This window comes from Eretmochelys imbricata, chromosome 4, assembly GCF_965152235.1.
Source record: "Eretmochelys imbricata isolate rEreImb1 chromosome 4, rEreImb1.hap1, whole genome shotgun sequence".
Lineage (NCBI taxonomy): Eukaryota > Metazoa > Chordata > Testudines > Cheloniidae > Eretmochelys > Eretmochelys imbricata.
In genome coordinates this window covers 98,695,354-98,711,005 of record NC_135575.1, presented here as the reverse complement: position 1 = coordinate 98,711,005, position 15,652 = coordinate 98,695,354, and the positions used below count along the sequence as shown (strand labels likewise).

Genomic DNA, 15,652 nt, shown 5'->3' with positions numbered 1-15,652 from the left:
ATTTACCACTGCTCGATTACCTCACAACAACGCCTGAAGTTTTAGTATTTTAAACACAGGGTAAGCTTTGCAAATATATTAAGTAACTTTAAAAACATTTTTACTAATCTTTGCTCAGTATATAAAAACTGAGCTATTTTCTTGTCTATTAATTTTAATAGTGCTAAAGGTACTTATACAGAGATGTCATATGCTAATATCCCAAGAGCTGAAGACATTCAGGCAAAACTTTCCTTGAAATATTATTCAGGCAGACCTTTCACTGAACTATTAATGATAGTTTTGCCTGAGGGAGGAATTTGGTTTTGGGCCTAAAAGTATATTTTATTAAACAAGCTAAATTTAATATTCTAGAAAGCACTACTAAAAACTGAACATTTTAATGCTTTCCATCATACTTGTAAATTAATTCATATGACTGTCATTTACTCTGATATCAAATATATAAACTGTATCAAACGATAGTATAAACATAAAATTTACACCCCTTAAGAGCAAAACCAAAAAAACAAATACACACCTTTTCCCAATGGACAATCTCCCAAGCACCATTTCTCAATACTGAAAAGCAAAGACACATAATTAGACTGTACAACAGTAAAACTTCTGGTTATAGGTGACACACCTCTTGTGTTCCCTGTTACTAAAAATCATGTGTATAAAATAGAGCAGTATACTCACATGGCATTTTACTGAACAACACATTCTCTGCTATTTCAGGTCAAGCATTTCAATTATAAAAATTAAATTTTAATTTGTACAGCACCTTTCATACAAACTACATATAACAAGACTTTATAGGGTTAGAAAATCATAGAAATGTAGGACCAAAAGGGACCTCAATAGGCCAACTAGTCCAATCTCTTGTGCTGAGAGAGGACTAAGTATTATCTAGACCAGTGGTTCTGAACCAGGGGTCCAGGGCCCCCTGGAGGCCCCCAAACAGGTTTCAGGGGGGGGGCCACAGGGCCAGCATTAGACTTGCTGGGGCCAAGGGTAGAAAGCTGAAGCCCACTGTATGGGGCTGAAGCCCAGGGCCCTCAGTCCTGCCACCTGGGGCTGAAACTAAAGCCTGAGCAATGTAGCTTCATAAGGGCCCCTGTGGCGTGGGGCCCCAGGCAATTGCCCGGCTTGTTACCCCCTCATGCCAGCCCTTGCTTTCATATGCCAGAAAACCAGTTACTGTAGCATATGTGGGCCATAGAATTTTTATAGCATGTTTGGGGGGGGCCTCAGAAAGAAAAAGGTTGAGAACCCCTGATCTAGACAGTCCCTGATCGGTGTTCAACTTGTTCTTAAAAGAACTCCAATGATGGAGACGCACAAGCTCCCTAGGTGATTTGTTCCACTGCTTAACTACCCTTACAGTTAGGAAGTTTTTCCTCATGTCTAAACTAAGTCTCCCTTCCTGCAATTTATGCCCATTATTTCTTGTCCTTTTCTCAGTGGCTAAGGAGAAAAATTTATCACTCTCTTCTTTAGAACAGTCCCTTATGTACTCTAGACTGCTATCACGTCCCCTCTCAGTCTTCTCTTCTCCAGACTAAACAAAACCAATTTTTTCAGTCTTTCCTCATAGGTTTTCAAGTCCTTTAATCATTTTAGCTGCTCTGGACTCTCTCCAATCTGTCCACATCTTTCCCAAAGTGTGGTGGCCCAGAACTGGACACAGTACTGCAGTTGAGGCCTTATCAGTGCTGATTAGCGCTTACAACACTCCTGTTAACATATCCCAGAATTATATTCACTTGGTTTACAACAGTATTACATTGTTGACCCATACTTAGGTTGTGATTCACTATAATCTCCAGATCCTCTTTTGCAGTACCCCTATTTTGTATTTATACAACGGATTATTCCTTCCTGAGTGTAGAATTTTGCATTTGTCCTTGTTGAATTTCATCCTATTTAATCCAGTTAGTCAAGATCATTTTTAATTTTAATCCTGTCCTTTAAAGTGTTTCCAACCCCTCCCAGCTTGGTATCATCTATAAAAATTGTAAGTATACTCTCTGTGCCAATGTCCAAATCATTTGTGAAGATACTAAATAGAACCAGACCTAGGACTGATCCCTGCAGGACCCCAATCAATATGCCCTTTCAGCTCCATCACGAGCCACTGATAACTACTCTCTGAGTATGCTTTTCCAGACAGTAGTTCTCAAAGATAATCGCTAATGGCTCAGAGATCTCTTCAATCAGTTTCTTAAGTATTCTAGGATGTATTTCATCAGTCCCTGCCAACTTGAAGACATTTAACTTCTCTAAGTAATTCATAACTTGTTCTTTTCTTATTTTAGCCTTAGATCCTACCCCATTTACTCTGTAGTTCTCTATCTTAGTCATACAATCACTGCTAACTTTTTGGTGAAAACTGACACAAAAAAGGCATTTAATACTTTGGCTATGTAACGGATTTGGCACCCACCTTTCATGAGTGCCCTTTCAGGTTGGGCGTGTCTGCGTTCTTTTAGTTCTGGTGACCCCTTTCAGTGGGTCTCAGGCAGGTTTGTCAGTGACACAGCGCTCCAGCCGAGTCACACTATCTGCATGTTAACCAGCACAAACCGCTTCCGGGTATATGGTCCACTGGGGCCTGTCTCTCCTTAGCCCTCCTTGCGCTTTGGTCTTTAAGTAGTCCAGCCCTGGTATGGGGCTGTAGCCCCAGGGCTTCCTCCCTGGAAACACTATCTTCCTGCAGCCCTCTCCAGGCTCAGTCCCTATTCAGTCCTACCAACCAGCCAGGAGCTCCCTCCATGCTCCCCCCCCCCAGTCCCTGCTAGCAAACCATCCATGGCCCTGCTGCTCTCCCAGGCAGCCAGGCCTGCAGTACTTCCTTCTCTTGCTCCAAGCAGCAACTAACTGGTGCTTTGTTCTGCAGCTCCTTTTATAGGGCCCTCCTGGGCCCTGATTGTTTGCCTCCCCTGCAGCCACTCTAGCCTGCTTGGAGGACCTCTCCACTTCTCCTTCCCTGACATGGGTGTGGCAGAACCCTGAGGCCTCCAGCAGGGGGCCTTTGGGCCTATTCCACCCCATCACAGGCCATTGCTCCATTTTTTGTTATTATCTTTCCCTCCTCATTTAGTAATGGGCCTACCCTGTCCCTGGTCTTCCTTTTGCTTCCCATGTATTTGTAAAATGCTTTCTTGTTACCCTTGTTACTCATTCTTCGCAATTTGACCTAGTTTCCACTTCTTGTAGGACTCCTTTTCAAGTTTCAGGTCACTGAAAATCTGGTTAAGCCAGTGTGGCCTCTTACCATACTTTTATCTTTCCTATGCATTGTTATAGTTTGCTCTTGTGCCCTTAATAATGTCTCTTTGAAAAACTGCTAACTCTCCTGAACTCTTTTCCCTTAGACTTGCTTCCCTTCCAATTCTCTGAGTTTGATAAAGTCTGCCTTTTTGTAGTCCATTATATTTACTCTGCTGTTTTCCTTCTTCCTGTTCCTTAGAATCATGAACTCTGTCTTTTCATGATCATTTTCACCCACACTACCTTCAACCTTCAGATTCTCATGTAGTTCAGTTCCTCCCTGTTTATCATAATCAAATCCAGAATAGCCAGTCCATCAGTCACTTTCTTGACCTTCTGTAATAAAAAGTTGTCTCTAATGCATTCCAAGAACTTGTTAGATAATCTATGCCCTGCTGTATTATTTTCCCAATAGACATCTGGGTAGCTGAAGTCCCCCATCACTACCAACTCTTGTGTTTTGGATAATTTTGTTAGTTTTTTTAAAAAAAAGTCTCATCCACCTCTTCTTCCTGTTTAATAGGCCCCCTGCCATGACATCATCCTTGTTTTTTACCTCTTTTATCCTTACCCAGAGACTTTCAACAGACCTGCCTTCCTTTCTGTCTCAGTGCAAGTATATACATCTTTGATAGCAAGGCAACACCTCCTCCCTGTTTTCCCTGCCTGTCCATCCTGAACAAGCTGTACCCTTCTACACAAATATTCCCATCATATGAATTATCCCATCAAGTTTCTATGATGCCAATTATCTTGTATCTGTGATTATTCACTAGTATTTCTAGTTCTTCCTGTTTATTCCCCATACTTCTTGCATTAATTAATTACAGCATAAAATGTGTACGAAGCAGAATGAAATAAAAATTTAAGGAAAATTAAGACACATTTTAATTCGATTATGATAAGTGATGCTCCCAAAAATATTAGATTCTGGAAGAAACAACACAATCTGAACTGAAATCTTATAAAATTACTATAGGAAACAATCTCAAGAATACTCTCTGATGAAAATGCTAACATGATATCCTTTTATTTTTATTACAAATCATTTATAAGAAGCACCATATCCACATACATGGCAGTTTATAAACACAGATGAAGACATGTTCCCTGCCCTGAATAATGCAGCATTTAAAAAAAACCCAATATAAATTATTGGACAATAGATAAAGTGAGATAGAGTGTGGGTATTACTAATGAGAAGAGAATAGGTATTACTTTGAAGAACTGGAATTTAAGTAGGGATTTGAAGGAGAGAGAATGCAAGGAAGAGAGGGAAAGGAAGATTGTTCCAGATATAGGGAACAGCATGCTAGAAGATTCCAAGCTGAGGCTAGGAAAGAGGGTAAAATGAAAGAATTGGGCACTGGAAATGGAAAGGAGGAAATAAACACAAATATGTTGGTGTGGCATATTTGGCCTAATAGGTGAGGATGAAAAGCCTGAATTTGATGCAACAGGAGACAAATACTTTTTAGGTATTCAAAGAGGTGGGTGATCTGGTCAGAACTGAGAGGAGAGAACATGACTTTTGATATAGCATTTTGGTTTGCCTGAAGACAGAAAGCAGAGAAGGCAAGAAGGCCAAAAGAAGATTGTCATGTAAGATGGCCAAGGCATGAGACAAGGTTGTTGCAATGGAGATAGCAAGGAAAGGTGGACTTTGGTGATACTGAAGAAGAATAAGCAACAAGATTTAGCAACCATCTGCATATGAAAGGTCAAATAGGCTGCAGGCCTGGGAAATGAAGAATAACATACCTTAAATAAATAATAAATCCTTGTTGTTCTGGTGGCTTTTCTCAGGCAGAAGGAAATACAGGTATATCCTTTCCTGGATGAAATTCTAGTAAAACATTGTCCAAAAAGACATCAAGAGGAATGTGTGCTTCAGATCTTGAACCTGTTGGAATTTTTTTTTTTTGGGGTAATTTCTGGATCAATTCTCTCTTCTCCCTCCTTAGAATCTTTTCTAATGATCTCATCTGACTGAATACCTAAGTATCTAATCATCAGCTGAAAAAAGATCCTCCTGCTTCATTTAATCTTGTGATTCATCCCCTGAGGCAAAGAGTTCACCTCCCTCCTGTAAAGAAGATCCTGACTTTCTTCTTGACTTTTTTTTTCCTCTCTTGGACTCAGACTGAACAGCCTTCTTTTTCTTTCGTAATGCCCATGAAGATGAGGATGAAAATGAATTAAATGAGGAGAAGGATGAAGAAAAACCAGACTCAAATAACTCTATTCCTTTTATTATGCTTTTTCTTTCCATGTAGGAAAACCTTGTGAACAGAGCCTTTGGTGCCATCCAGTAATGAGTCAGAGGAACTACTATCCCCAGAAGAACAAGGATAGTAATTTCTGGAAATAATTTATTGAATCCTTTTTCCATTTTTTAAATTTGACTCCTTTTGAGAAGGTGGGGATTGGAAACCTGAATCAGATGAGGAGTCCTATGAACCTCTTCTACTAACAGGCATCTCTTTATCTGTGTCCTTTTGAGAGTGGATAGAATGCCTGTAGGAGATACTGCATCTGCTGCCTGGAACTCACAGGATTGTAGCCTCTGAGGTAAAGGCTCTTTTTACACCAAATTCAAGAGCTCCAAGAGAGACTTTCTTCCTGAGGGGAAGATTCTCTTCTTTTCCCCTCATGCAAAATTCTTAACTCCCTCTAGCACTAAGGGAAGAGGAATGAACTACCCAACCAAGGAAGGGGTTGGGGATGATGATGAGATCTGCATTGCAGGAAGATATGCATCCAGAACGGTCTTACCAGCTGCTCCTTGCTCGGTCTGTGGTGTATTCAGCCAGTCCTGCTTATGTTTTCCCTGTGCTGACCCACTGCCCTTTGATGCAACAACAAAGGGCTCTCTTTGTTTTTTCTGCCATCCTTTGAGACATTTGCAGCATGGCTGTCAGATTCCTTGCTGGTGAGGAATGCCTGAGGAACTGCCTCCTGGTTTCAGGGTAAGGTGGCCAAAGCCAGTGGATGAGCTGACTGATGTCCACAAGGCACAAATCTCTCCTTCTGTGTCCTCTGACAGGAACAGAGAGAAGGAGAAACACAGCTGAGGTCTTCCATTTGGATCTTTCTCCACCGTAGTCCTAGCCTGTTACATGAGCAGACAGGGAAAAGGACCATAGCGGCTCTGTGGTAATTCCAGGAAGCAGATGAATCAGCTGTGCATGTTTATTTGGCATGTGTTTTTTTTTTTTTAAAACCCTCTCTCTTGGAGTAAGTGCTGGATTGCATGACCCTGGCAGTAGCTACAGGAGACAGAACAAAACTGGGGGGGGAGGGGGCTTCTGGAAAATGGGGGCTAGTCCTTTGTCAGCCATCAATTCAGCTTTGATTCTGACCTTTACAGCTACAGAAAGGCAATGTCCCACACTGAGGAACTGTGGATCTAGTCATAAGAAAAGAAAAAGGACCTGCTCTTCTGCTTGCTTGGTCTGTGGAGCTTCAGAGTCAGTCAGGAACTGCAGTTTGGGGAATCAGGGGATGTCTTCTGGCTCAGGTACTGTCATGTCAGTGGGCATCATGTTCTGGTCAACTGGCTAGTCCATGGTGTCTGTGTCTCCAGTTTCCTTGGTAAAGTGGTGTTGTCACAGTGACCTTGGGACAAACACACTTTTTCCTCAATTTCTTGGTCTTCTAAGTTTCAAATTCAAGATGGTAACATCCCATAAAATCTCTTTGGCAAGCTTCTAAGAAAACGAGAGATCACAAGTTTTGCATCCCGCACAGCATCCTGTAAAAGCGAGATGAGTGTGACTACATCCATCCTTGGGGCCCTCCTTCCCAGAGAACATTTTTTTTTTTTGTCAGATCCACAAGTCCACGTGTTTCTTCCAGGCAAGCAATAACAGGAGATGATGACTCCATCGGAATTTATTCAACTCCTTTTCATTGGGTCAACAGTCAGGACCTATAAAAGACTTCTTGACCATCATTGTTCCAGGAATTAGAAAAGTTGTTCCTTACTCATTCACACATCTTATGCTTACATTTTCTCAAGGCTGCAAGACTTCATCACGATAAGAAAATACAGAATTGTCACACTGTCTGGAAAACTGGGGAACTATGTGTAAGCTTATCTATCAAACTTTTTTTTGTAATAGTATTTTTGTAAACTACTTGTGTTTAAAGTGTTTTATTTTGAACATTTGTTCAACTTTATGGATAATGCCCTCTACTCCAAATTTATATTTTAATTTGTGGTATAATAGTGTGGTGTTCAAACTATTTCAAATTTGTAAATTCTAAACATTTAGGTCCCATAGTTTAAAATTACCTCCATAATTGCATGCCTATTTTTACATACAGTTCAGTAAATTGTGAGTACACAAAAACATCTGGAGGTATAAATAGCTATTTGCATGGGCAATTGTGGCACACACACACACAAGACAGAAATGGATATGTGTTTTGCAAAGTGCATGCATGCACACACATACATACAAATCAGGTCTTTATATTCTAAACATCTAAAAGTGTAAGCTTGTATGCTTTGTGATTTCAAACATAATACTGACAAATCTGAAACCAAAGAACCATAAAGAAATACACACAACATTCAGATTGAATTTTTTAATTGTGCAGCAAAGAAGAGATTTTTTATATGGTTCCTACCTTGGGTTTGTTTCTTGTTCACTGCATTATCAGCTTTATGTCTTTTCTGTAATAAAAATGCACAACTGTTAATTGAGTGCACACACACTTCCTGTATCCCACTCGAACAAAAAAATCAGGCAGGATTATTTCAAGTTATTGTTAAGCAATTTAAAAAAAAAACTTATTTTAATGAAGTATTCTTGTTAGACAAAGTCAAGGAGTGTGCTAGACTAAACTGTTCTTTTGAAGAACCACTCCATTCTGGATATTTCACTAGCTACCCTAATTCCAAGATGCAGACAGCTTGCATTTGTGGGATGGTGCCCATAATCTTCAGGAGTCTTCTAGAAAAGTAGTTTCCGTTGGGACCATATAAAACTTCATGGCACAGAATTTTCTGAGATGAGATTTAAGAGGTTACACAATGTGAGTGCCTTCTGCTAAACCTCAAAGTTCTTAAGACAACAGAACTCCAAAGGAGGAGGAAAGGTAGGCAGTAGTGTGAATAAACGGAGGCAACATTCTCCCAATGCAAAAGATATTGATAAAGTAATCTTTCTATATGCTACAATGGCTCTAGTAGCACGGGTGGAGCCAGCTCTCTGTAACTAGGAATGAAAGGGACAGTTAGTGAATTTATTCTTGATAACTATTTCTTCTTTGAGGTAGCTTCTGTATATTTACCACTTCTGGGACACTATTTAGCAATATAACCACCTCAAAGGTGAGCTGATGAATTCTAACTGAACAAGGACTGCAGAACTGCCCTCCAAAGCGAGCACCAGATCTAAATGTCAAGTCAAGAGAGTGGAAGTTGTGTAAACATGTGATTAAACCCCAGGTAGCTTCCCTGCAGATTTCTATAATGTTAACATTACTAAGGCAAGCCATAGATCCACCTGTACTGATACCCAACCTAAAACATTAACATATCTATTTTGGATCCAAAAGTTTAGGTGACGTCTGATCAAAATAAAAATTCTAACAGAGTACGGAGTCTAATTCTCCCCTAGAAGGAATAAGGTCTGGAAAAGAGACTAAGCGCTTGTCTATACTGCTGCACAGTTCAGACTACGGGAGCATAACTAGGAGTGCACACCAAGTGCTACGCTGAACTCCCCCATATGGATGCTGTGGCCATGACCAAATTGGTTCCTAGTTCACATTAATGTAGTCTTTTTCAAACAGGACTATATTAATGAGAACTATGAACCTTTTAGTTTGCACCTGCAGCATCCACATGAGGGAATTATAGCGCAGCACTTTGGTGTGCACTGCTATTCACACCCTCATCGTCCAAACTGCAGGACAGTGTAGGCGTAGCCAAATAGATTAGTTTAGGCAGGACTCACATTATTTTAGGCAAAAATTTTGGATCAGGACACAGGACAACTTTTATCTCTGTGGAATACAGTGAAGGCAGACACATCTATCAAAATCTGCAATTCATTCACTCTTCTTGTAGATGTACTGTGATTAAAAATGCCATCTCTAACAGGTTGAATACAGTGCTCTCCCAGAGGTTCAAAAGGTCCAGCCATAATCTTTGTAAGCACTTGTCAGGGACTGCAAGTCTTCTAGTTGGATCCACAAAAGGAGCTAAAAAAAGCTCCAACCTGCTCACCGTTGCTAGGGCAGAAGCTGAAACCCGATAGAGGAATCCAGGTTTAGAACCTGACTGGCAGGATGCTGGGGATCTTGACTGGTCCATAGCTCCCATATAAACCCAGCACAGGAACAGGAAATTGTCCATGCAAGTGGGATCCTCCCTGCTCTGGACTGTGTGCCTCGTGCTTCCTGTTCCCCTCGTTTCACTTTCTGGTGTCCTGACTCAGCCTGACTCTAGTTATCCATCCATGGTTCTACTTTCAAGTATGTCTCCTCCCTCTAATGTCCTGGTAACCCGATCCTGCCTGCTTCCTCATGCTCAATTCTCAGTTTGCCCTCTGACCTGTCTTGGACTCTGACCTCCTGCTATCTGACCTGGCCTGACTCCTGCTTTGACCACTAGGTCAGACTGCCCATGTCCTGGTCAAGATAGAAATAAATTGAGATCCCATTTTGCGACAGGTTCTCTGACAGACATTAACCAACCACTGAAGGAATCTCCTAATGGAGGATGGCTGAGACGATGCACAATGCACTTTGATCAATGACAAGGTACAGTAATTAGTCCAAAAAGAAAGGTTACTTACCCTACAGTAACTGGTTCTTCAAGACGTGCTGTCAACACATATTCCACTCTTGGTGCATATACACCCCATGTGTGTCAGATCCTTTCTGACTAGCAGTATCTGTTGTAACTCTGACTAGCCCCTGATGTTCTCTTGGCAACCATAGCCAAGGGTTATAAGGGGCAGGAGGCTGGAACCACTACTCAGATCCTTCACTAATAAGAATCATGAAAAGTGGGAATCCAATTAACAGGGATGCAGGGCAGGTTGAGGAATCTGTGTAAAACACCACATCTCGAAGAAAAAATGGTTGAATTATAACATTCATAAACCAGTCGGAGAACACTTCAATCTCTCTGGTCACGCAATCACAGACATGAAGGTCGCTATCTTAAAACAAAAAAACTTCAAATCCAGACTCCAGCGAGAAACTGCTGAATTGGAACTCATTTGCAAATTGGATACTATTAATTTAGGCTTAAATAGAGACTGGGAGTGGCTAAGTCATTATGCAAGGTAGCCTATTTCCTCTTGTTTTTGCCTCCCCCCCCCCCCAGATGTTCTGGTTTAACTTGGATTTAAACTTGGAGAGTGGTCAGTTTGGACGAGCTATTACCAGCAGGAGAGTGAGTCTGTGTGTGTATGGGGGTGGGTTTTTGGAGGGGGGTGAGGGAGTGAGAGAACCTGGATTTGTGCAGGAAATGGCCTAACTTCATTATCATGCACATTGTGTAAAGAGTTGTCACTTTGGATGGGCTATCACCAGCAGGAGAGTGAATTTGTGTGGGGGGGTGGAGGGTGAGAAAACCTGGATTTGTGCTGGAAATGGCCTAACCTGACGATTACTTTAGATAAGCTATTACCAGCAGGACAGTGGGGTGGGAGGAGGTATTGTTTCATATTCTCTGTGTATATATAAAGTCTGCTGCAGTTTCCACGGTATGTATCTGATGAAGTGAGCTGTAGCTCACGAAAGCTCATGCTCAAATAAACTGGTTAGTCTCTAAGGTGCCACAAGTACTCCTTTTCTCTTAACTGTTGTTCTTCGAGATGTGGCGTTCATGTCCATTCCAATCAGGTGTGTGCATGCACACGTGCACCGTAGCCAGAAGATTTTTCCCCTAGCAGCATCCACAGTGTCAGTCCGTCCCTGAAGTCGCACCTTTCTGGCGCGAAATATAGAGCCCTGCCAACCTGCCGCGACCTCAGTTCCTTCTTGCCGGCTACTCCAACAGAGGGAAAGGAAGGAAGGTGGGTATTGGAATGGACATGAACAACACATCTCGAAGAACAACAGTTACGAGAAGGTCAGTAACCGTTTTTCTGCTTCAAATGCTTGTTCATATCGATTCCAATCAGGTGACTCACAAGCCCAAGTTTAGGTGGTGGGGTCAGAGTCTTCCACTGATTGCAGCACTGCTCAGCCAAAGGCCACATAGTCTCTGGCCTGCTGGGTAATCGCACAGTGCGTGACAAAAATATGGATGGAGGACCACGTAGCCGCCCTGCAGATTTCCTCAGTGAGAACCTGAGCCAAGAATGCTGTTGATGAAGCCTGCGCCCTGGTGGAGGGTGCAGTGATTGGAGGTGCAGGAATACCTGCCAGGTTGTAGCACGCACGAATATAGGATACTATCCATGACGAGATGCATTGTGATGATATAGGCTGACCTCTCATTCCGTCCGGTACTGACACAAATAACTGGACCGATTTTCTGAACATTTAGTTCTCTCGATGTAAAAGGCTAGTGCCCTGCGGACATCCAGATAGTGGAGCCTCTGCTCCCTGCTGCTGGAATGAGGCTTACGGTAGAATACCGGGAGAAAGATGTCCTGGTTGATGTGAAACTGCGACACAACCTTCGGGAGGAAAGCAGGATGAGGCCTGAGCTGAACCTTGTCCTTATAGAACACTGTGTAGGGAGACTCTGATTTTAGAGCCCTGAGCTCAGACACCCTCCTGGCTAAGGAACACCACCTTGTAAGAGAGGTTGAGCAGGGAGCATGTCGCTAATGGTTCAAAGGAGGGTCCCATGAGCCTAGAAAGGACCAGGTTGAGGTCCCAGGCACGGACAGGCTGACGGATGTTTGGGTATAGCCTGGTGAGCCCTTTTAAGAACCGGCTGACCATAGGGTTAGCAAACACAGAGCAGCCCTTGCCGCCCAGATAGAAGGCCGAAATGGCAGTTAAGTGCACTCTTATTGATGACAACAAAAGCACCTGCTGGTTCAGATGGAGGAGGTAGTCCAGAATAAGCGGCACTGAGGCTAGCATTGGGGACAAACGGCGCTGTGCCAACCAGATTGAAAATCTCTTCCACTTGGCAAGGTATGTGGCTCTCATAGAGGGTTTTCTACTGTCAAGGAGGGCCTGTCTAACCTGGTCTGAACAGCTCCATTGGGTTCAATCATGGAGCTTCCACACCATGAGGTGAAGCGTCTCGAGGTTAGGATGTTAAAGACGACCATGATTTTGTCTCAGAAGATCTGGGAAGAGTGGCAAGATGATCGGGGCTCACACGGACATGTCTAGGAGAGATGTGTATCATTGCTGATGGGGCCAGGCTGGTGTATTAATATGACCTGAGCTCATTCTCTCCGGATATTGAGGAGTACCTTGTGAATTAGCAGTAGGGGCAGAAAGGTGTATAGGAGAGAATGGAGGAGGAATGTGTCCACGCTGGAGCCTGGGCTGTGATTTTGGAGGTAGCAGAACTGCTGGCACTTCCTGTTGTGTCACGTGGCAAATAGGTCTATCTGTGGAAAGCCCCACCTTTGGAAGATTGAAGTTGTGATGTCCGGGCAAAGGGACCACTTATGGCTGTGAAATGACCTGCTGAGGTGGTCCACCACCTTGTTCTGTACCCCGGGGAAGAACGATGCTTGCAAGTGTATTGAATGTTCTACAGAGAATTCCCACAACATGAGGGCTTCCTGGCACAGGGGAGAGGAGCATACACCCCTGTTTGTTGATATAGAACACTGCTGTTGTGTTGTCCATCATGACTGATACACGTATGCCTGGCATGCTAGGCGCACCACTCTGAGCTCTCTGACATCGATGTGGAGACCCAGGTCTGCCTGAGTCCAGAGACCTTGAGTCCTGCGGTCTCCCAGATGTCCTCCCTAGTCTAAGTCTGATGCGTCCGTCACTAGCGACAGAGACGGCTGAGGAATGGCGAAGGGGACCCCTGAGCATACCTCCTGAGAGTTTAGCCATCACAGGAGGGAGTTGAAGACCGGGCAAGGGACGGTCACGATCCTGTCCAAGCTGTCCTGGGCTGGGCGATACACTGACGTGAGCCATAACTAAGGAGGTCGAAGCCTGAGTCTGGGATGTTGCACCACACAGGTACAGGCAGCCATGTGTCTGAGAAGCTTCAAGAAATTTCTGGCTGTGATGGTGGGAAACTGTCTGAGGCCTGTCGTTCAGGGCCTGAAACCTTGCTTCCAGCAGGTATGCCCTAGCTTGGGCTGAGTTCAGTACTGCCCCTATAAACGCTATCCTCTGGACAGGGGACAGAGTCGATTTTGCTTCATTTAGAAGGAGACCCAGGTTGCCGAAGGTGGCTCTAATGAATCTGATCTGAGCTTACACTTGGGTCCTGGAGCAGCCTCTGATCAGCCAGTCTTCAAGGTACAGAAACACCTGTACCTGGTGCCTGCACAAGAACACAGCGATGACGGCCATGCACTGGGTGAAGACTCAAGGTGCTGCTGACAGGCCGAATGGAAGGTCATTAAATTGGTAGTGGGTACTGTTGACCACAAACCTCAGGGGGCTGAGTGACTGCAATATGAAAATATGCATCCTTCAGGTTGAGGGCGGCATACCAGTCTGCTGGATCCAGTGAGGGGATGATGAAGGCCAAAGAGACCATGTGGAACCTGAGTTTCTTCATGAACTTGTTGAGTCCTCACTGGTCCAAGACAGGCCTGAGGTGGCCTTTGGCTTTTGATATTAGGGAATAAAAGCCCTTGCCCCCGTGCTCCTGAAATACCTCCTCCACTGGCCCTAGAGATAGGAGCGACTGCACCTCCTGGATAAGTAGCTGTTCTTGAGAAGGGTCCCTGAAGAGGGACGGGGAAGGAGGGTGGAAGGGCAGGAGGGCACAGAATTGGATGGAGTATCCCCTCTCTATAGTGCAGAGCACCCAGCGGTCCGAAGTGATATAGGACCATGCATGGAAGAAAGGGGACAGTCAGGAGGAAAAGGTAAGGAAGGGTAGATCCAGCTTTTGTTCTTAAGCGCCATCCTTGACCGCACCGTCAAAAGGATGGTCTGGGCCAGAAAGTGGTTTGGGTTGGCCAGAGCCCTGGCCTGAGGACGGGTATTGTCTTTTCCTGCCACTCCTGTTCCTCCTCTGAGAACCGTCCTGGGGGTTCTGCTGATAGAACCTCTGAGGAGGCTGTGGCCTAAAGTGTTTCCGCTGTGTGGCAGAAGTGTGCAGGCCCAAAGACCTGAGGGTGGCTTGTAAGTCTTTCAGGCTATGCAGCTTCTTGTCTGCCTTTTCAGAGAAAAAAGAGTCACACCCTCAAATGGGAGGTCCTGAATGGTCTGTTGGACCTCATAAGGGAGCCCCGAGACTTGGAATCAGGAACCCCTTCTCATGGCCACCCCACTAGCCGTGACCCTAGTTGCGGCATCAGCACCGTCCAACACGGCCTGGAGGGAAGCCTGGGAGATTAGCTTTCCCTCCTCCACCAAGGCCAAGAACTTGGCTCAGGAGTCTGAAGGGAGGAGCTCCACAAATTTGGTCACTGCTGCACAGTGTTATAAGAGTACCTGCTGACAATGGCTTGATGGTTCAAAATATGGAGCTGAAGATCCCCTGTAAAGTAGACCTTTCTCCTGACAAGGTAAGTCGCTTAGCCTTCCTGTTTTTGGGGAGAGCCCCTGGAAACCCTGCTGCTCATGCTGATTAGTTGCGTCCACAACAAGAGAGTCAGGAGGTCGGTGGGAGTACAAATGTTCATACCCATTGGAGGGCATGAAATAATGCCTCTCATTGTGCTTGGCAGCAAGGAACCTGGGGTCTGCCACAGCGTCTTGGTGGTATCCACAATAGTCTTAATAAGTGGTAGGGCAATAAGAGAAGGTCCTGAGGGGGCAAGGATACTCACCATGGGATCAGCCTCCTCGACCACTTCCTCAGACTTAATGCCCAGACCCTGAGCAGCCCTTTGCAGCAACTTTTGTAGCACCCTGCTGCCCTCAAGCGCTGGGATTATGGCTGTATCTGCCAATGCCTTGTCCAGAGAAAACGAGGAGCAAGCCCCTATAAGCAGTAGCTGCTCCCTGCCATCAGCTCCCAAGGGGTCTGCAACTCTCGGGGGAACGTCGGTGCCAATGGAGCTCCCATCATCACCGGGGCTGTCAACGCCAAACTCAGCGTTGGTACAGGCACTGGAGACATCAATGGTGCTGCCGGTGGAGCCAGTACTGAACCAGCTGCCTGAGCCAATGAAGGTGGAGAGGCCATTGTCTGTGCTGCTGTCAGTACCAAGGTCGTCCTCAGTGCCGAGATCGAAAGAGTCGCTGATGTCAAAGCTGGCGCTGGCGCTCAGCCGATGGCACTGGCGTGTGAGTAGGCGCCGAGGCGAGC

At 44.5% G+C, this 15,652-nt stretch overlaps 1 protein-coding gene across 1 annotated transcript in view; it reads right to left on the bottom strand.

The window, feature by feature from the left end:
* Positions 1 to 15,652, bottom strand: part of ATP8A1 (ATPase phospholipid transporting 8A1) — a 247,394-nt gene that overhangs the window by 189,819 nt on the left and 41,923 nt on the right. Inside the window, exons 6-7 of the mRNA XM_077815716.1 lie at positions 7,891 to 7,936; positions 521 to 561 (exon numbers count right to left, since the gene is read on the bottom strand). Of these exons, the coding sequence (XP_077671842.1) occupies positions 521 to 561; positions 7,891 to 7,936 (87 nt within the window). The remainder of the gene's footprint in view (positions 1 to 520; positions 562 to 7,890; positions 7,937 to 15,652) is intronic.